Source organism: Diceros bicornis, chromosome 10, assembly GCF_020826845.1.
Source record: "Diceros bicornis minor isolate mBicDic1 chromosome 10, mDicBic1.mat.cur, whole genome shotgun sequence".
Lineage (NCBI taxonomy): Eukaryota > Metazoa > Chordata > Mammalia > Perissodactyla > Rhinocerotidae > Diceros > Diceros bicornis.
Window position 1 is genome coordinate 12,810,038 of NC_080749.1, and position 22,844 is coordinate 12,832,881.

At 35.2% G+C, this 22,844-nt stretch overlaps 1 protein-coding gene across 7 annotated transcripts in view; it reads right to left on the reverse strand.

Moving 5' to 3' along the window:
* Positions 1-22,844, reverse strand: part of PTPN4 (protein tyrosine phosphatase non-receptor type 4) — a 213,629-nt gene that overhangs the window by 106,379 nt on the left and 84,406 nt on the right. For 5 of the 7 annotated variants that reach the window (XM_058548816.1, XM_058548818.1, XM_058548814.1 and 2 more), the window contains exon 3: positions 18,328-18,435. In XM_058548816.1, the coding sequence (XP_058404799.1) occupies positions 18,328-18,435 (108 nt within the window). Of the gene's footprint in view, positions 1-15,938; positions 16,039-18,327; positions 18,436-22,844 lie in introns of those variants that run through there. The other 2 variants (XM_058548820.1, XM_058548819.1) reach the window with 2 other exon arrangements.

A 22,844-nucleotide genomic window follows, 5' to 3' on the forward strand; every position in this document is an offset into this window, starting at 1 on the left:
CCTCATGGCATAGCTCAGAGAGAGCACTAAAACACACCTCTAGTCTTTCTGTGAAAGAGGCCTACTGTGTTGGAGCTTTGGCCTGAGGGGCAGGCTTCTGGTTTGGTATACAACTAAGAGTCTATGTAGGTGCTCTCCGGGAAAGGAGGCCGGTGTTTGCCATCTTTGCGCTCTCCCTCTGCCCTGCCCCAGGTCGTCAGTGTCTCTGAGAAAAAAGCTTGGGTATGCATCTGCAGCCTTGGCTTTTGTGTCTGCTGCACAGATAATACATCCCTTGATAGCCTGGCTCTGATGCCCAGCAGGGTTTGTGTTGGATTCAGCAGGACAGTAGCAAACAAAGAAACAGTTCTTTTCTTTTTGTTTTTTTGGTGAGGAAAATTCGCCCTGAGCTAACATCCGATACGAATCTTCCTCTGTTTTTTGCTTGAGGAAAATTAGCCCCGAGCTAACACCTGTGCCACTCTTCCTCTATTTTGTATGTGGGATGCCTCCACAGGATGGCTGATAAGTGGAGTAGGTCTGTGCCTGGGATCCGAACCCGCGGATCTGGGCCGCCAAAGCAGAGTGTGTGGAACTTTAACAACTTGGCCATGGGGCCGGCCCCCAAGAAACAATTCTTAACTGCCCATCACCCCAGGGCTCAGTACAGAGGGAGCAAAAAGAAATGCCCATCTCCCAGTCTTCCCCTGAAAGAGGTATATTGCATACTTTAAAAGCTTCTGCCCGAGGGTCTGGCTTCCAGTCAGCATGAATTTAGGTACTGACTGAGAATCTCCCCTTTGGGACACTGACAGGTCTTGGCACACCCTTAACTCACTGGGAGCCACTAAAAATAAAATACGCTGCTTGGACAATCACAAAGGTTTGAGAGACAATCAAGAGCTAGGGTCAAGTTGAACAATAAGGTTCATCTCCTATATGGGGCCTCTCCTTCACGACTGGGAGAGGTGGCTGTTTTATCTAATGCATAGAAACCAATACAGAGAGTCAAGGAAAATGAAGGAACAAAGGAATATGTTCCAAATGAAAGAACAACATAAAACCTCAGAAAAAGACCTTAATGAAACAGAGATAACTGATTCACCTGACAAAGAGTTCAAAATAATAATCATAAAGATGCTCACCAAGCTTGGGAGAAGAATGGATGGACAAATTGAGAATTTCAACAATGAGACAGAAAATATAAGAAAACACCAAATAGAAGTCACAAAGCTGAAGAACACAATAACTCATTTAAAAAAAAATACAATAGAGGGATTCAACAGCAGACTAGATCAGGCAGAAGAAAGGATCAGTGAAATAGAAGACAAGGCAGTGGAACTCACCCACTCAGAGCAGCAAAAAGAAAAACAAATGAAAAAGAGTAAAGATAGCTTAAGGGACTTATGGGATAACATCAAGTGGACTAACATTCACATTACAGGGTTCCCAGAAGTAGAAGAGACAGAGAAAGGGGCAGAAAACTTAAATTTTAAGAAATAATGGCTGAAAATTCTCCTAATCTGGGGAAGGAAACAGACATGCAGATCCAAGAATCCTAGAGAGTGTCAAAAGTTAAAGACAAGGAGAGACTCTTAAAAGCAGCAAGACAAAAAGAACTTGGTACACAAAAGGGAACCCCCATAAGACTATAGGCAGATTGTTTAGTAGAAACTTTGCAGGCCAGAAGGGAGTGGCAAAATATATTTAAAGCGCTGAAAGAAAACAACTACCAACCAAGAATACTCTACCTGGCAAAGCTGTCTTTCAGAATTGAAGATGGATAAAGAGTTTTCTAGCCAAGCAAAAACAAAAGGAGTTCATCACCATTAGACTGGCCTTACAAGAAATGTTAAAGGGAATTCTTTAAACTGAAACAAAAGGGCACTAATTAGTAAGAGGAAAACATATGAAAGTATCAATCTCATTGGTAAAGGCAAATATATAGAAAAATTCAGAACAATCTATTGTTGTAAAGGTGGTGGGTTAATCACTCATAAAGCTAGTATGAAGGTTAAAAGATATAACTAGTAAAAATAACTATAACCATAATAATTTGTTAATATGTATACAAGGTAAAAAGATGTAAATTGTGACACCAAAAACATAAAATGTGGGGGAGGAGAGTAAATATGTAGAGGTTTAGAATGTGTTCATAATTAAGGAGTTATCAACTTAAAATAGATTGTTATAAGTGTAAGTTGTTTTATGTAAGCTACACGGTAACCACAAAGCAAAAACCTACAGTAGATACACAAAAGATAAAGAGAAAAGAATCTAAGCATACTATTACAGAAAATCATCAACTCACAAAGGAAGAAAACTAACAAAATGGTAATAATTACATATGTATCAATAATTATTTTAAATGTAAATGGACTAAATTCTTCAATCAAAAGACACAGAGTGGCTGAACGGATAAAAAAACAAGACCCAACTATATACTACCTATAAGAGACTCACTTCAGATACAAGGACACAGACAGACTGAAAGTGAAAGGATGGAAAAAGATATTCCATGCAAAAGGGAACCAAAAGAAAGCTGGGTAGCTGTACTTATACAAGACAAAATAGACCTTTAGACAAAGACTGTAATAAGAGACAAAGAAAGTCATTACATAATGACAAAGGGGTCAATCCAACAAGAGGATATAACATTTGTAAATATTTAGGTACCTAACACATAGAAAGCAAATATTAACAGACCTAAAAGGATAAATATACAGCAATACAATAATAGTAGGGGACTTGAATACCCACTTTCGTCAAAGAGTAGATCATCCAGACAGAATATGAACAAGGAAACACTGGCCTTAAACAAGAGACAACAAGTTGCTGAGGATGTGGAGAAAAAAGAACTTTCATGTACTGTTGGTGGGAAAGTAAACTGGTGCAGCCACTACAAAAATCAGTACGGATGTTCCTCAAAAAATTAAAAATAGAACTTCCACATGATCCAGCAATTCCACTTCTGGTACTTATCTGAAGGAAAAAACACTAACTTGAAAAGATATATGCACCCCCCGCCATGTCCACTGCAGCATTATTTATAATAGCCAAGACATGGAAACAAAGTGTCCATCGATGAATGGATAAAGAAAATGTGGTACATATATTAAATAGAATATTATTCAGCCACAAAAAAGAAGGAAATCTTGCCATTTGTGACAACATAGATGGATACTGAGGGCATTATGCTAAGTGAAATAAGTCAGAGAGACAAAGATAAATACTGTATGATCTCACTTAAATGTGGAATCGGAAAAGAAATGGGGCCAGCCCGCTGGTGTAGTGGTTGGGTTCGCATACTCCACTTCAGAGGCCTGGGGTTTGGATCCCAGGTGTGGACCTAGGCACCGCTCATGGAGCCACGCTGTGGAGGCAGCCTTCATACAAAATAGAGGCAGACTGGCATAGATGTTAGCTCAGGGACAATTTTTCTCAAGCAAAAAGAGGAAGACTGGCAACAGATGTTAGCTCAGGGCCAATCTTTCTCACCAGAAAAAAAAAAAAAAAAAAACCAAGAAAACGAAATGCTGAACTCTTAGATACAGAGAACAGATTGGTGGTTGCCAGAGTTGGGGGGTAGGGTATGGGTGAAACGGATGAAGGAGGTCAAAAGGTACAAACTTCTAGTTATAAAATATTAAGTCCTAGGGATGTAAGTACAGCATGGTGACTATATTTAATATTTTATATTAATGACAGTTAATGTATTATATATTTGAAACTTGCGAACAGAGTAAATCTTAAAAGTTCTCATTAGAAAATTTTTAATTGTGTGATGATGCATGTTAACTAGACTTACTGTGGTGATCATTTCACAATATATACAAATATTGAATCATTATACTATACATCTGAAACTAATATGTTATGTCAATTTTATCTCAATAAAAAATAGCTAATAGGGATGGATATTTTATCATCAATTCATGAAGTTTTAAATAGGCATGGAGTTCTATTTATAGTCTTCTCAAAACCAATTACTCATTCTTTTTCCTTGGTAGAGTCTCTTGTTAATTCTGCAAAATGTTTCATATTTGCAAGTTAGTTTTATATCTTCTAAAATGCAGTATTTGAAAAAAAAAGTAGGTTGTGTGATTGTCTGATTAAACTTGTTAATTTGTTGTTATTAAAATATTCTATGTGCTTGTATTATTATTTGTTTACTGCATCCATTAATGTTAAAGCATTAAGTCTTCCACAGCATTTATTCCATTTATCCTAACCAGTGAGTTTTCTATTGTTACAATTATATATATTTGTTGTTGTTGTTGTTAAGGAAGATTGCCCTGAGCTAACATCTATGCCACACTTTCTCTATTTTGTATGTGGGTTGCTGCCACAGCATGGCCGCTGATGAGTGGTGTAGGTCCGCGCCCAGGAACTGAACCCAGGGTGCCGAAGTTGAGCGTGCAGAACTCAATCACCAGGCCACAGGGCTGGCCCCCATGACAATTATACACACACACACACACACACACACATACATATTTTGGTGAGGAAGATCGGCCCTGAGCTAATATCTGTGCCCATCTTCCTCTATTTTGTAAATGGGAAGCCACCACAGCATGGCTTGATGAGTGGTGTGTAGGTCTGCACCCAGAATCTGAACCTGCAAACCCCAGGCCACCGAAGCTGAGCACACAAACTTAACCACTACACCACTGGGCCAGCCCCAATAATTATATTTTTAATTTTCAAAATCTTTCCTTGTTCCCTTTGTATGGATGCAATATCCTCTCTAGTCATGCCAATGCAAATTATAGTCCTTTTCTTTTGTTTGTTGATAAATTAATATTTATCAAGCATTTACTATATGTTCCAAGCATTGTTCTAAGTGCTTTGCATGTAAAAAGTCATTTCATCTCCACATTATCCCAAGATTGGCACTATTATTTCCATTTTTACAGACTGCTCTCTAATTTCCACAAGTGTAAAATCTGCTCACTTGGGTGCATCTCTTTCATAGTGTTGGCTTTCCTCAAATGTCGGTGTCTATTTTTTTAAGTGCTTATTTTTATAGCTGAAATTCTCTGTAAGCTTCCTTATGAATCCTTTATGTGTCTGCTTACTTGTGGAGAAGAGACAGGATATACAGCTCAGCTTGACTCCAATAGCTGGTGAAGGACAGACAGATTGTGCTGCCAACCGGTTGTGACAACTAGTCTCCTGGGCAAAGGGGCTTTTTTCATTCCACTGTGTGTCACCAGACTTCTTCAGGCATTGACTTGCCTCTCTAATTCAAGTACTCATACTTCACAGTACAAACATGAGTAAACACTGTGAATTGCTTACCACATGGGCCACAGGTAGGGAATGAGTTAACACCCCTGGCCCCTTCTACAGCAGTATACCTCCTCTCAAACAATCTCCTGTAAGTCTCCAGTCTCTCCTGTCACATCATGCTCATCACTAAATTAGGTACACCCCTGGAACCACTCTCTCATTTACCAACTTTGTGATCTTGGGCAAGTTACTTCACTTCTCAGTACCTTGATTCTTTCTTCTGTAAAATGGGGATGATAGTATGCAACTATGTTGTTAGGATTAAATTTGGTAATAAAATTAAAATACTTTGTGCACAGTAAGTGTTTACTGTATGTTAGGAATGTGCACTCAGTTTGCCATCTTGCTACAAAAACATTTGCTATCAGCTTTTTAAAATAGGATGCTTAAATATTTTTAAAGAACATAAATACAGGATTTCAAAATGGTTCTATAATTTCACCTTTGAAGCACTCCATGGAACAATGATAGATAGACACATAAAAATAAACGAAATAAGAAATTCAGCAAATCAGGGAATCAGAAGTAGGACAGCTACCTGAAACTAGATAACAAAGTCTTTCCTCTGCTTATTGCTGCAAGGAGGCTGTTACTGCACATGGCTTATAGAAACTGCATGCTAGAGATGCACTTTTCAAACCGTGTGTGTCCTTAGATGTAAATTAAGTCTCTCATGGATAGCATACAGTAGGATTCTGTTTTTTTTTTTGTCTTTTTTAATCCATTCTGCTCATCTATGTCTTTTGATTGGGGAACTTAACGCATTTGCATTTGAAGTAATTACTGACAGGAAAGCACTTATTTGCCATTTTGTTATTGTTTTCTGCATGATTTACAGTTTTTTTGTCCCTCATTTCCTCCATTACTGCCTTCCTCCATCTTTAGCTGATTTTTTTGTAGTCACATTTTGATTCCCTTCTCATTTCCTTTAATGTATATTTTATAGCTATTTTCTTTGCAGTTACCACGGGGATTACATGTAACTTCCTGAAGTTATGACAATCTATATTAACACGATACCAACTTAACATCAATTGCATTCAAAAACTCCACTCCTTTAGAGCTTTGCCCCCCTTTACTTACAGATGTCATAAATTGTATCATTACACGTTGTATACCTTTTACACAGATTTATAATTATTCTTGATGCATTTGCCTTTTAAATTCTATAGGAAATAAAAAGTAAAGTTACAAACCAAAGTTACAATAATACTGTTTTTAATAATTTTTCACATATTTACCTTCACCAGAGAATTTTATATTTTCATTTGGCTTTCAGCTACTGTCTAGCATCTTTTTCACTTCAACTTGAAGGACTCCCTTTAGCATTTATTGTAGGGCAAGTCTAGTGGTAATGAATTCCTTCAGGTTTTATTTTTCTGAATGCCTGAATTTCTCCCACATTTTTGAAAGAGAGTTTTGCTGTTTACAGAATTCTTGGTTGATAGGCGTTTTTTCTTTCAGTCTTTTAAACATAGCATCCCACTGCCTTTTGGTCTGCAAAGTTTCTGCTGAAAAATCCAGTAATAATCTTATTGAGTATCCCTTATTTGTGATGCTTTGCTTTTCTCTTGCTGCTTTCATGATCTCTTCGTCTTTATCTTGCAATTGTTTAATTATAATGTGTCTCAGTGTGCAACTCTTTGGGTTTATCCTACATGGAAGTCAGTGGGCTTTTTGTATTTGTACATCCATGGTTTTCCTCAAATTCTGGAAGATTTTGCTCATTATTTCTTCAAATAATTCTCTCTGCCTCTTTCTCACTCTCTCCTCCTTCTGAGACTCCCATAATGCATATATTGGTCTTCTTATGCTGTCACATAAGGCACTTAGGCTCTGTTCCCTTTTTTCATTCTCTTTTCTTTTTGCTCCTCATACTCAATAATTTCAAGTGACCTGTCTTCAAGTTCACTGATTCATTCTCCTGTTTGAGTCTGTTGTTGAACTCCTCTAGGGAGTTTTTCAATTCAGTTATTATCTTTTTCCACTCCAGAATTTGTTTGATTCTTTTTTTTAATAATTACTATCTCTTTGTTGATATTCTCATTTTGTCCATATATTGTTTTCCTGATTTCCTTTATTTCTTTTTGTTTTCCGTCAGCTCTTTCAATATACTTAAGACAGTTGTTTTAAAGTCTCTGTCTAGTAAGTTTGATGCATAGGTTTCTTCAGGGACTGTTTCTGGAGATTTTTTGTTCCTTTGTATTTCTAGTGATCTTTTGTTGAAAACTGGACATTGAACAAATAGTCACCTCTCACACTCTTTGTAGACTGGTGTGGAAGACCTTCAATAATTAGTGAGTCCCTGAGCCTTAGGATCAGCCCAGCGTGAAAGCTTAAGGTCTTCTTAGGTCTCTTCTGGGCATCTGTTCTCTCTGGGCCTGTGTGTGTGCTTTTTTTTTTTTTTTTTTTAAACTGCTTCTTCCTGACCACAATGTACATGCTGGGGAAGAGGAGAGCAAGTGCAATAATACACCACAAAATTTCCTACCGTTCTGAATGTGGCTTTTTCTTGATTGATTGCTTAGCTGTTGTAGATCTTTGACTGGTTCCCAGAGCTCCTATACAGTTACTTTTGTCAGTCTATAGTTGTGTTTTGATGTTTCTGTGGGGCAAAAAGAGCCTGGACCTCCTAGTCTGCCATCTTGCACACAATGTTTTATTTCTTAAGCTCGTTTTTTTTTTTTTTAATTTCCTATACTTTTCTGTATGTTCGAAATATTTCAAAATAAAAATGTTTAGAGTGGTGGGGATATAAATAACAAAGAATATTTGACACTTGTTTGAAGACTTCATCTCAAGGGAAAACAAAGCAAAAAGGAAAATAAAAAGGATTTTATGATAAGGATATTCTGAGTCAATCTCCATAAAAAAGAAAGCAAGAAACATTTAAATAATGGATCATTTTCAAAGCCTCAAAAACTATATGCATATAATTTCCTAATACACCGCAACACCAAAGAATATAGATATCAAAGAAATAGTTCTTTTTTGAAATTCATCCAAAGTGCTAAGCAACTGAGTGTGCTTTTCAACTTCTCAGATGAAATAAGTTAGATGGGATATAAGAAGATGAATCAAGGCCAAAGATCATTTCATCTCTTACAATTCTATGTGTCTGAAAAATTTCAAAAGAATAACTTGACCTTCCTTTTGGTAAAGACCATACTGTAAGCCAATAACCACAGAAAGCTAAAGGGGTTACTTACTGACCATGTGCTCAATTAGTATTTTTTTTCAAGATCACTGTTCCAAGTGTGAATATTGTAAAAAATATTCTTTTTCTCTCTCATAGCAAGTTGCAAAAATGGGAAAAAACTAGATTTGTACATACATATTGGCAATCCTATAAATCACAATTTTTAAAGCAAATTGCAAGATGCAGAAGTTTGTTTTTAATTCACCAATTAAAAATCCTATGAAAAAATCCACTATCCTATGGAAAAATAAATTATCAAATGATCTTCTTTGTCTTTATGAACTATATTTTAACTGATAATATCCAACCTACTTCTTATAACATTGTCTTAAATTCATGCTAAAGGTCATTTTTTACTACAATGAAAAAAAACTATTTTGGAATAGATAATAGAAAGAGAAAAGAGGAGAGAAAGAAAGGTAAGAGGAGGAAGGAGAGACAGAGAAGAGACAAAGAAAATACAACAGACACACTTAATTAAAAGTATATGCATGAGACTAAAGAACAAACACTAATGATTATGATGGAATACCAAATGGGTAACAAACTGGAAATATCAGCATGGCTTAAAAAGAATTTTTAAGTAAGCTTGTTTAAGGTAATTAACTCCAAATTGAAGCCTATTGTATATGAAGCATTGTGCCAGGTATTGCGGTGATACAAAGATAAAGAGTAGCCTCTAGAATTTGTAAGAAACATATCAGCTCAAGATAGTATTTTAACTGCCACAGAGATACAAGCAAAAGAAGTAAATTTACCTGGGGTGGGGGTGCTGCTGGTGAGGAAAAGCTTTAGAGAGAAAGTGACTTTTACTTTGGGTCTTAAAAAATGTGAAGTTAGAGGGGAAAGGAGAAGGGTGAGGGGTGAGGGATGCGAGTCAAGGTAGAGGTAAGACATTTCAGAAAGAGAAAGCATTTATATACAAGATAGCACAGATCAAGTGCCTGCATATCCAATCTGTAAAATGTTCCATTTCTATCCATTTTCAGAAACCTAGCTGCTATTACTGGTCTTGACAGTAGCTATACACATTGTGATATTAACTTTTTATTTATTTTATAAATCAATCCTATTTCTTGTTATAAATCAGGTTAGAATATTGGGATAAAGGGAAATATTAACACCTTTGTGATTCCGTGTGACTTGAGCATCTTCCACATAAAGGAATCTGGAGAGTCACCATGTGCAAGCTTAATTTTCTTGTTGGCCTTTGTTCTCACTAAAAATCCAACCATGAAAGCAAATAAAAAGAGGCTCAATAGCACAGCAGAAAGAAAAAAGGTGAGAAAAATTCACATTTGATCCCAACTTTGCCTCTAATAGTTATCCTACCCTGGGCAGATTTAAAAAAACAACAATGAAAACAATGCCAGAGAACTGGTGGGCCTGAAATGAATCCTGGTCTGAACATTTTCCCACTATAGCTCCCTTTCAACCTTTCAAGAGTCTCTTTCTTCATCTGTAAAATTAGGTGACCAAACCAAATGGGTGGCTGTGAATTGTGGTCAATGAGTATCAGGCTCACAAATGGAACTTTTCCTAAAATATTTAGGTTTGCATAGATCAAGTAACCAGAAATCCCTAGGCATAAAATATCAACATTTTTTTTAAGCTTCTCAAAAAATTTGGAAGTACAGCCAAGTTTGGATGAATGATCATGTACCCTTTTGTTTTCAATAATAAAATTATTATGAAAATACCTGAAAACAATATCAAAGTAAAACATTCAAGTCACACACACACACACACACACACACACACACACAGGGCATAAAACATAAATGTTCTTCATCATGGCTCTCCCAATCCCACTCTCTCCTCCTAGGAGGTAACCGGCGTTCACATATTAGTAAATGCTGCGCTATACACATATATTCCATGATTTATATATAAATGGATTTATTGGGTACGGTTTATTTTATCTTTTCTTTAATTTTATTATTTTACATCTTATTTACTTATTTGTGATTGATAATTATTTACCTAACAATGTGTTTGCGCTCTTCCACGTCAACACAAACACCTCAGTCTTTTTAATGGATACATAGTTTGCCTTTGAGTAGATGTTCCAGACTTTACTGAACTATTCTCCTATGGATAAGTATTTCAGCTTTTTCCATTACTATTTCCTATTACCAATGATGCTGCAAGAGAAATCACTGCATATAGCAAATTTTCAATTTTGATACACGCTGCCATCTGCCTTCAGAAAAGACTTTTTCATTTTAGATTCTCACCAACAGTATTTGAGAATCCACTCTTCTCTGAACCTTTACCCGATATAGGTATTATGAATCTACATTTTTGCTAATTTAGTATGCAAAGAGTATTACCTCACTGTAATGTTATTTGGCTTATCTCTGATTTACTAGTGCAACTGAACATCTTGTCATATGTTTATCATTCATATTTTCTGTTCATGCCATCTGTCCACTTTTCTATTGGGTTATCTGACTTTTAATTATTATTTGTAGAAGTTCTTTTACATAATCTATTATATATGTTGTTAAGTATTTTCCTCCAGTCAGTGGCTTGTATTTCAACTTTCTGTGAAGTGTCTCTCGTTGCACATTCTAACTGTTGTGTAGTGAAATCTGTCAGCACTTCCTTTATAAGTGCTTGGACTATTCCTGCCTAGGATGATCATACCAAGAAAATATTATAAAATATTATTTCAGATTTTTATCTAACACTTTTATACTATTGTGTTACATTTAAATTTACACTGGAATTTATTTTTGTACATAGTATCAATTAGGAATCTAAAAATATTTTTTTCTAGCTTCAACCAATTGTTCTAACACCTTTTCTGATTTGAAATGCCACCATTATAATAATCTATTCTTGGACTGTTTCTTCTACCCCATTTGTTTATGTCTATTCTAACCCTACACTATTTTAAGTACTATACCACATTATATTTTTATATCTGTTAGGGCAAGTTGTTTATCTATATTTTATCTATCTGGCTATTTTTATCCATACTCTCTTCCAGATGAACTTGAAGATCATATTGCAAACTCCACCCAAAGAACTTGGTTCAGATTCTAACTAGCAACTGCATTGAATTTACCAATGAAATTGGGAGTAGTACTGAGATCTTTACAGCACTGAGTCTTCCTCATCATGAACATGTTACCTCTCCATTTATTCAAGTCTTCTACTGTATCTTCCTGTAAAGTTTTATAGTTTTCTTCATATAGGTTTTGACACCCTTAGTGTCAAAAGTTTATTCCTAGATATTTAATGGATTTGGGTTTGTAAAGAAAACATTTAATTTGCTATTTTGTTAGATTATTCCCCTAATTGATATACAGAAAGTTACTGATACTTGTTTGTTGAACTTTAAGTCTCACTAGTTGTAAAAAGTTTTCTAAATGATTCATTTGGACTCTCAAGATAATTACATTGTTAAGAAAAAATGAGTTCTCCCCAATTCCTCCCAAACATGCAAACTGTTTATTCCAGGAGGGAATTGTACCTACTGAGCTCTGTTCAACTAGAGAAAGAGAAGAAGAGAGGAGGCTAAGTAGCCTAGTTGCCTCAAGTAGTTTCTCAGTTAATCATTTTGATAACTGTACTGCATTACCCTGAAAACTCTCCCGCGTTTACAAGATTCCTCTCCTACACTCTTTTTTTGCTGGGGTTTCCTGTTTGATTCTCCCACCAATCCTTGTCAGCACTGAATCTTCAAAAAAATCCCTAAAATTTCCTGTCTGCTTACGGCATTCATTTTTATTCTGTGTGTGCACACGCACAATATTTGACACTGGAAAGCAACCAAAAGCAGCCAGAAATAGGAGCTAAGTCTATTCTAGAAAAACAGCAATGGGTGAGACATATACATTTGCAGTTTTTTGCCCAAGGGCAATCTCAAATCCTGCACAAGGCAGGGGACAGTCTTATTGACTTGAGGTGTCAGTGGACCAAGTTCAGGCAGGAGTGGCAGGGCACCCAGAAAATTGAGGAGGAAATCCTGAAAGGGAGGAAGCAGCTGACAGGATTAGCTCTAAAATCTGTATAGAAAAGCCACCTCAACTCTGGCTGACAGTTAAACTTCTGTATGCACAGGAAGACCCCAGGCCGGCCTGGCGGTGCAAGCAGTTAAGTGCGTGCGCTCCGCTGTGGCAGCCCGGGGTTCACCGGTTTGGATCCCGGGTGCGCACCAACATACCGCTTGTTGGGCCATGCTGTGGTGGCGTCCCACATATAAAGTGGAGGAAGATGGGCACGGATGTTAGCCCAGGGCCAGTCTTCCTCAGCAAAAAAAAAAAAAAAAAAAGAGGAGGACTGGCAGATGTTAGCTCAGGGCTTATGAATAAACCTAGAGTGATCATTTGTGTACAAGGTTTCATATAACATATTTTCATTTCTCTTGGATAAATACCTAAAAGTGGGGTTGCTGGGGATATAGTAAATCTACGTTTAATTTTACAAGAAACTGTCAAACTACTTTCCAAAGCGGTAATATCCTTTTTAAAGTCCTACCAGCAATTCTTAATAGTTGCTTCACATCTTTGCCAACACTTGGTATTGTGAGACTCTTTAATTTTAATTTTCTAGTGGATGTGCAGTGACATCTCATTGTGCTTTTACTTTATATTTCCCTGATGCACCTATAAGGGTTTAGATGTCCTTTATCAGTGTGAGAATGTTCCCTTCTTTTCCAAGTTCCCTTCTTTTCATTATGAATGGAGTTGAATTTTATTCTATGTAAATTATGCCTCGATTACAATGATTTTTTTGAAAAACCCTACAGTTAAAAGCATACTTAATGGTGAAACACTGAATACTTTCCTTCTAACACAGGTGACAAGGCTAGGTAGTCTACTATCACTTCTATTCATCATTATCCTGGGAGTCTTAGCCATGTAACAATGAATAAAAAAATAATGCAAAAACCCCAAAAGAATAAAGGTTAGAAAAGAAGAAGTAAAATTGTCCCTATTTACATATGACATGGTTTACACAGAAAATCCTAAGAAATCGCTGAAAAACCACTAGAAGTAATAAGTGAATTTACCAAGGTCTTAGGATACAAGGTTAATATAAAATTAATTGTATATCTTGGAGTTTATCTCAGGAATACAAAGTTAGTTTAAAATTTGAAAATAAATGTAAATTAACCATATATTTTACATCATAATCTAAGCAGAAAATCATATGGAATTTACAAGAAGTGACTAGAATTAGTAAGTGAGTTTAAGAGGGCTGCATAATACAAAATCAATATAAAAAATAAACTGTATTTCTATATGGTAGCAATAAACAATAGGTAACTGAAAAAGAAAACCAACAATATTATTCGTTTGCATGGTTTTTCTATCTATCAAGTTGCCAAAGACAGAATGTGCGATATTAACCTTGATTTCTCTTTCCTTCTTGAACCTACTAGACCCTAATCAAATCAACAAGTCCTGCTGACTTTATCTCCTAAATATCTCGAGCACTTACCCACTTTTCTTTATCCCCCACAGGCAATCATCATCTTTCTTAGTAACTTCATTATTGCAACAATCTCTCAACTGTCTCTAGTTTACAACTCTATATGCCACTGGCTACACCGTAACCAGAGTGATATGTCTAAAATACAAACCTATTACTTGTGTAAATACATCCTTAGATGAGAATAATCTTACCATAGATTAAAAGGCACTCCACAATCTGATATACTACTCAAACCTCATCTTTGACCCATCTTCTCCTCTTGCACTCTATTCCATCAATATTAAAAAATTTTTTCAGTTCCTCAAATGCAACATTCCTCTCCCTCCACTCTGGAACTTTGCACATGATGCCTCTTCTCTCTAAAACACTTCTCTGCATCCCAGATCCCTTTGTCATTCCCTCCCCAAATGGAACAGAGTTAGAAGACACCAAAAGCAAAAATCTAGTATTTACCTAGTAAAGCGGTTTATACTATAGGTAATAAGAGCCTGAATTAAAGTACTGCAGTAGAAACAGATGAAAGGAATATGACAGAAATACTGACATACGTGAAATAAAAGCAAGCATTTTAGCAATCATGTTATACTAAAACACAGCTTGTTGAAATGTCATCCTCTATGTGATTTTTCCTATATTTCCTCAAACCTGATGAAATAATTCAAGAACTCTGAGTTAAGGAAAAGGAATCTTGAAAGGATAAAAACCAAGCTATTCTATATGAATTATTTCTTACTTCAGTAATCTTAATTAACAGCCTACTGGGTTAGAGCAGTGATTTTCAAAACGTGGTTCCTTCGACTAGCAGCATTAGCATTAGCATTAGCATTATAGGGGAACTAGTTTGAAATGCAAATTATTGAGCTCCGCACCAGACTTTCTGCATCAGAAACTCTAGGCGTAGGGTCCAGAAATCTGTATGTTTAATAAGTCTTCAGGTAATTCTGATATAAGTCCAACTTTGAAAGCCATTAGGCTGGGGGATATGAAAACAGTAGTAAACCAGTAAAATATCATAACCACAACACAAACTACCAGAAGGATGAAACTGCAGAAAAAATAAGTCAACATTAATAGATAAATCTACTCTTTGTCCCACTGAAGGGCACTGTAATTCACTTTAGGGGAAAAATAAAAAAGTAAACGCACGTGAATAATATAATCTCTAGGTTCTGATGAATATCATGCTGATAAAGGCCACTAAGGAACAGCCAACTTTAAGTGTTTATAAAATTAAAGAAATTATGCATAATAAATTATAACCATGTCATTATTCATTATTTTGTTCACTCAAACATTTACTGAATACTACTACTATACAAGACATCATGCTAACAGCTAAAGCTGTGACAAATAGGTTTTAAATGAAAGCAGGAGAAATTTTGAAAAGTTAAAGCTTTTCTTTAAGTCATTTTGTTTGTTGCACTGGAACTCATTACCAAGGAAGATTCTAAAGAAAAGGACAGTCAACTATGATTCTATATTTGTTACATATAATAAGACCACAATAAAACGCTGGGTGCTTTTTTAATTTATCAGTTATAAGTCCAATTAAATTAATTTCAGGGGCCGTCTGGTGGCACAAGTGGTTAAGTGCGTGCGCTCCCTTGCAACGGCCCGAGGGTTCGCTGGTTCGGATCCTGGGCGCGCACGGACACACCCCTTGTTAAGCCATGCTGTGGCGGCGTCCCATATAAAGTAGAGGAAGATGGGCACAGATGTTAGCCATGGCCAGTCTTCCTCAGCAAAAAAAGAGGAGGATCAGCATTGGATGTTAGCTCAGGGCTGGTCCTCCTCACACACACACAAAAATTAATTAATTAATTAATTTCAATGTCTAGATGCCTAAGGCAATATTAGTTCTGATCTTCTAAAACGAATATCTATATAGTATACATATGCAACATACACATATATACATAACATATTACACATAGACATGTATATATAACCATAGATAAGCTTTAAGATGAAAAAACTCTGAACTAAGGATTGATAAGGATTAATTCTTGTAGAATATTACCAAACTCCTTTTGATCACTGCTGGTAATTTTATTGTATGGTTACCTCCTCTCCTCAATATCTTCATTTTTATAAGTCGTGTGCATCTGTATCATCATCTGCTGAGAAGCAACATTTTTTGGTAGGGAGAGTATAAACTTTGGAGTCAGATACAAGTTCAAATCTTTTCTCAGCTACTTAATTATCTCAGTCATTAGCCAAGTTTTATAAGCCTCAGTTTTTCATCTTTAAAAGAATTTTAATGATACTTCTATAAGATTATTGTGAGAATTTGGTTTACTAACAAGTCCACAATAGATGTTTCATAAATATTACTCCCTTCTCCTTTTAAGAATGGCATCCCTTTCCCTCAGTCCATTAATTATCCTCAAAGTCTTAATATATTTCATATTAACAACTAGAAATTGGACACTACTTACAACATTTGTGCTCTAAAGGTCCTTCTTTGGACATATTTTGGTATTTCACAGATTCATCTGAATATTTAAATACTGAAGCTGTAGTGCTGTGGAAAAGACTTGCACAGGGAGTTTAGGAGACCCAGAGACCCAAGTCTAGTTTCATTAATGCCAGCAAGTAGTTTGGGCTTTATCTCCTTGGATTGGGATAAATTTCTCACGAAAAATAAGGGTGTTAGACAAGATAATCTCTAAGGCTTCTTTTGGGTCTTTAAAATTCTGTGATTCTAATTTCTTAGGAAGAATTACTTTGGATCATTAGCAACTGCAAGGAATGCTCAAGATAGAAAAGTAAGACAAAGTAAAAGTAGGAGATAGCAGAAAGATCAACCCAGCTCAAAATACCTCTGCTTCCCCACATTCATTCTGCTGTAATTGTTTTAGAATAGAAACATCTTCTTGTATACAAATTTATGTGATAGAATTTTTATCTCTTGTAATTTATGTAATCTCAGTATTAGTCTTTCTAGAACACTTTCTCAGAAATGATGGTTTTTCATACTCATGGCAGTGACTATGGTGCTAAGTAGCCCGTCTCTTTCTCCTTTGTTGTCTTTTCACTTCCCCAATCAATCTAAAGACAGGCTGATAGCTAGAGGGTCTGCTATGAGTGTCAGCAAGATAATCTAAGAATTATCTATTTTCTTATCTTAATGTTGCACATGAAGTGTAGTGGACACCTTTCAGGTATTTGCCTGGCTCACAATTTATCTTTCTGGGAAAGGTTGCATTACTGACATTTCTACTCACTTCCATTCTCACATGAATTTATTTATCAAGAAATAACACTATTTTTCTAGGTCCTTGGAGAAGCTCATGTCATCTGGTGAAGGCATCAAAGTATGAGGAAAGTTTATTTTTATTTTAGTTCAGCACAAAAGGACTTATTTCCACTGACACTAGCTGGCCCTTGCTTTATTTTATCTACATCATCCTCATAGTTTTTCATACAAAATCAGTAAATGACATCAAGAAAAAGTAATATTTAATGTTTCATATTTACTTCTCACTAACCACTCATTCAAAGACCTAGGATCCTGAATATGAGAGACAGAGCGAGAGCAAGAGCAACAGAGAGAGAAACCCTACTTTTCTCATAAGAGTTATTTGTATTTTCTATAGCCATTCTATTAATATGGCCTTACAAACTGATTTCTAAAGCACTGATCCAGAATCATTTCTTCAACCTCCCAATTTTTCTAAACTATACAAAATGTTTCCTTCAAAATAGTCATTCTCCTATACTAATCAAAAGGATATCATATTCTTTTGTAAAAGACCCTCACTGTATAACCATATAAATTTATAAAGAATTAAACATTTCTGTTATTTATCACATGCTATCTTCTAGTTCTATGATGTGGTCTTTCCAATAAAAAGAATCAGGATTGCAATTACTGAAAAATTAGTAACAATCTAAGGAACTTAATGCCCAAGAATTGTAGAGCTCTGAAATTTAATCTCCATCTCATTTTTAGAAAATTTACACTAAACAAATTAAGAATTTTGGTTAGAAACAGCTCTCCATGAATGCCACAAAAAAACAATTTTATCTTAATGCAGGCTAATTTATGTAAGACTCAAAATACATCAACATTTTTAAATATTTTACTTCAATATTTTATTATTAAATTAATAGTTTACTCTTCATGCCCAATTTTCTCTCTTTAAATCAAGAAGCATAATTTGATTCTTCTCCGTTGTTTAAGGCACATAAATAAGAAACTGGCACTAAATCTATAGACTGACTTAAAATTATGAAAACCGCAAGGAAATAACCTTACAGATGAAAACATCAAGAAAATATGGAACAAGGGCAATAAATTTTTAAAAACTCACTAAATCAGTGAACAGTATAAATCAGAAAACACTTTATGGTGTGAACAGAGAGAAAAACTAAAATGAAAATGAAAGACAACAGCTTAAACTTACTGGGTTATCTGTGGAATCATCAGTCAACTGTAAACCAAAATAGTCACGCTCAGTCAAGTCCAGATGCTTGAAGACTATATCCAACAGAACTTGCCCCTGATCATGTTTCTAGAAGAAAAATAAAAGGAAATCAATACTGACAGGCTATATACTTGCAGATTTTTAATCTCTTGGACTTTTCTCCACTTCCATTAAATTGGCAAGTGTTTCCATACCAATAACTTGGTTGGGAATAAAGACTTTACATGTGATGTATTTTAAAAATAGCGTGACTTCAGGCAAACTGGTTCAAAGAGTACATAATAAATAAGAAGACATAAAGAAAACTTTTGATTAAAAATGCCTTCTACTTTCAGGCTATTATCACGGTATTTTTGTAACTGTATATTAATGCCACATTAACTCATGTATATATCCTTATCATTTGTCTTAACTGTTTTTATTCTTACATTTAAATTATGATTACAAAGTGACATATTTGACTAAATACAATTTGAAATTTCTGTGTGTAAAATAAATAATGCCACAAAAACGGAAACAATAACGGTGAAAATTACTTGCAGCAAACTGATAAAGAATTAATATTTTAATTATAAAAGTGTTCAGAGAACTTTAGAAAAACATCTCATTTTAACCTCACACCAGTTCTATCACGTAGGCATTACTTATTATCTTGCTGTTTTAGTAAGAGTAACTTCCCAAAGTCCCATACCTACTACCTTGGGGTACAAAGAGCACGAATAGTAATTCCCTAAAAAATAAATGTAGCTAATAAATAAAAACATACAGAAATGATCAATATGTTCAGTAATAAAAGAAATCGAAGTGGAAGACTATAAATGACATGCCATGAGTAAACAATAATCCAAAAAGTAAAATCCAATGAGTAAGATAAAAAATACTTATTGCTGCTAACATTGTAGATACATACAATCTGCTGGGAAAGAAATTTGGAAATATTAAACAAGAGCAAGAACAATACTGACAACTTCTGGCATCCTAACTTGAATGAAAAATAAAATCCAATATTGGGGGAAATAGCTATAGATACCAGTATGTTCACTGCAGTATTACTTATATAAGACAACTATTAGAAAAACATGTTAGTACATAGTGGTATATTTTACAACTAATTTTTCCTCTCATTAGCTAGAGTAGTTTGGTAAGCTTCCAGCTACAAGTTAGAATCACAACTCAGAGCTGAGAAACTTTACAGGCTAGGAAGAGTGGAATGATGCATTCAAAATTCTGACAGACAAAAACTTTCAGCCAAGAATACTCTATCCAGTGAAAATATTGTTCAGATATGATGGAGAAATAAAAACTTTCCCAGATAAACAAGAGCTAAGGGAGTTCACTGCCACAAGACACCCCGTCGCCCCCACAAGAAATGATCAAGAAGGCCCTCATTCCTGAAAAAAAAATATAAAGGGGTTACAAAGCCTTGAGCAAGAAGAAAAATACGCAGACAAAATCAGAAAGATTGCAGCTTTCTATCAGAACAGGTTAGCAAACAATTATAACATTAAAGATAAAGGGAAGGAAAACATCAACAATAAATATAATCTCATCATTTTAACCACAAACTCACAACACAAGATGGAATGAGTTGACAGTAATAACTTAGAAGAGGAAGAGGAAAGGGATGGAATCAGCTTAGTCTAAGGAAATAAGAGGCTATCAGAAAACGGACTGTCTCATCTATGAGATTTTTTATACAAACCTCATGGTAACCACTAAAGAAATAATCAGAACAGAGACACAAATGATAAATAAAGAGAAAACTAAGAAAACCATCATAGAGAACTACCAAACTGAATTGGTAGTCTGAAAAACACAGGACGAGAAACAAGGGAAATGCAGAGGAACCAGAAAACGAGTGATAAAATGGCAGCATTAAGCCCTCATATAACAATAATCACTCTAAATGTAAATGGATTGAATTCTCCAATCAAAAGGCACCTTTTCGGTACTATGAATAATGCTGCCATGAACACTGGCGTACAGGTATCTGCTTGAGTATCTGATTTCAATTCTTTGGGTATATATGTAGCATGAAGTGGAATTGATGGATCATATGGAAATTCTGTTTAACTTTTTGACAAACCACCAAACTCCTTTCCACAGTAGTCGTATCTTTTTATATTCCCACCAGCAATGCATGAGGATTCTAATTTTCCACATCCCAGCCAACATCTGTTATTTTCTATTCTTTTGATTAAAGCCATCCTAGTGGGTATGAAGTGGTACTTCATTGTGGTTTTGATTTGTATTTCCAAAATAACTAGTGATGTTGAGCATTTTCTTCATGTGCTTGATGGCCATTTGTCTATCTTTGGAGAAATATCTGATCAAGTCCTTTGCCCATTTTTTAAAATTGGGTTGATAATCTTTTTGTTGCTGAGTTCTAAGAGTTCTATTTATATTCTGGATGCTAGACTCTCATTGAATATATAATTTGCAAATATTTTCTTCCATTTTGTAGGCTGTCTTTTCACTTTCTTGATCATATACTTGGATACACAAAAGTTTTTAATTTTTGTAAAGCCCAATTTATTCATTTTTTTTCTTTTGATGTTTGTGCTTTTGGTGTCATATCCAAGAATTTATTGCTAAATCCAAGGTCATGAAGAATTACCCATGTATTTTCTTCTGAAAGTTATATAGTTTTAGCTCTTACATGTAGTTCTTTCAGCCTTTTTGAGTTTATTTTTTGTATATAGTAGGTATATACCTAGTAGGGACGCAATTTCATTCTTTTGCATGTGGATGTCTAGTTATCCAAGCACCATTTGCTGAAGAAACTAATCTTTCCCCACTGAATGCTCTTGGTAAAATTTGTTGACCATAAATGTATGGGTTTATTTCTAGACACTCAATCATGGGTTTTCTTTTCACCTCCCATATACCATAGACTTGGTGCTGGAGAGTCTTACAACCCAGAAGTGTGAACAGGCACTAACGAAAAGACACCAAGAAAAGCCTGCTTTCTCTAGCCAAATGATTAGGAAAAGAGTATCTAGCAAAGCAGAAACCCGATAAAGCTGACCCTACTCCTGCCAAACCCAATGGAAAAAACTGAGCTTGTCTTTAGCAGTGCCATGGAAATCAAGTAGGGAACCTAGAATTCTAGTGTCTCCTGGTACTAGCTGGCAGCAAGTGGGAAGTCTGGTCTTCTACCTTCTGCCAACCCACAGCAAGCTGCAATACAAAAGTATCTCCTCAGAGGTGGTATCAGCAGAAGTTGAGTGCATAGTCTGAACCTTCGTCTCAGTCTCGTGGTAACAAGCAGTACTTGGCTTCCTCCATTGGGATGATGACAGCAGAAGCCTAGACTTCCACTACCACCACCACTCAGCTGTAGCAGGTGGGATCTGCCAAACAGAGAGGAGGAGGAGGATTTGGGAGAGAAGGTAGCTAGAAAAAGGGATAAACCTTGAAATAACATCCTAGACAGATAACAATAAGAACCACATGTGAAATTGACCACAATTACAAGAGCAAAAGGTTTAAAAATTCAACTACAGTGTGGAATACAGGCATGGTTTCAGTTAGGTTTCTGGATAACACACACAAAGTAGACCAGAATAGTAACGCAAAGGTTCTGGAAACCAAATTATCATTAGAACCACAACCCACAAAAGCAGGCCATGACCAAATATGCTACCAGGGTGACTCTCTGCTACAAAAAAGATTGAATATGAATATGATCTAAAGTCTCCTAATATATTGCCCAAAATGTCCAGGATACTATCTAAAATTACTCATCATACAGAGGGCCAGGAAAATCTCAATTAGAATGAGAAAAATAATCAACAGGTACCAACATTGACATGACTCAGATGTTGGAATTATCTGACAGGAATTTTGAAGCAGATATCATAAAAATGTTTCAATGAACCATTATGAATGCTGTTAAAAAAAAAGAAAATTGAAAAAAAATAGAATATTTCTGTAAAAAAAGAGAAGATATAAAAGAGCCAAATGAAAATTTTGTAACTGAAAAAAAATACAGAAATAGAAATAAAAACTGACCACATGTACTCAACAGAAGAACAAAGATGAGGAAGAAAAGAATCAATGAATTTCAAGACAGAGCTATATAAATTACCCAATCTAAACAACACAGAGAAAATAGACTGAAAAAAAGAAAATGACCAAAACTTCAGAGACCTGTGGGACAATTAAAAAAAAAAAAAAAAAAAAAAAAAAAAAATATATATATATATATATATATATATATATATATATATATATATATAAAACAATCATGTTACACTAGAGTCCCTAATAAAAAGGGAAAGAGTTTCAGGATGATAAAATATTTGAGGAAGTATCAGTTGAAATTTTCACAAAAACACAGATTCAAGAATCTAAGTGAACCCCAAACAAAATGAATCCAAACAAATCCACCCCAAGACACATCATCAACTACTAAAAAACAAAAGAAAAAGGAAAGAACTTTGAAAAAGAATCTTGAAAATTTTAGAAAAAGAATTAGACATTTACCTATAGAG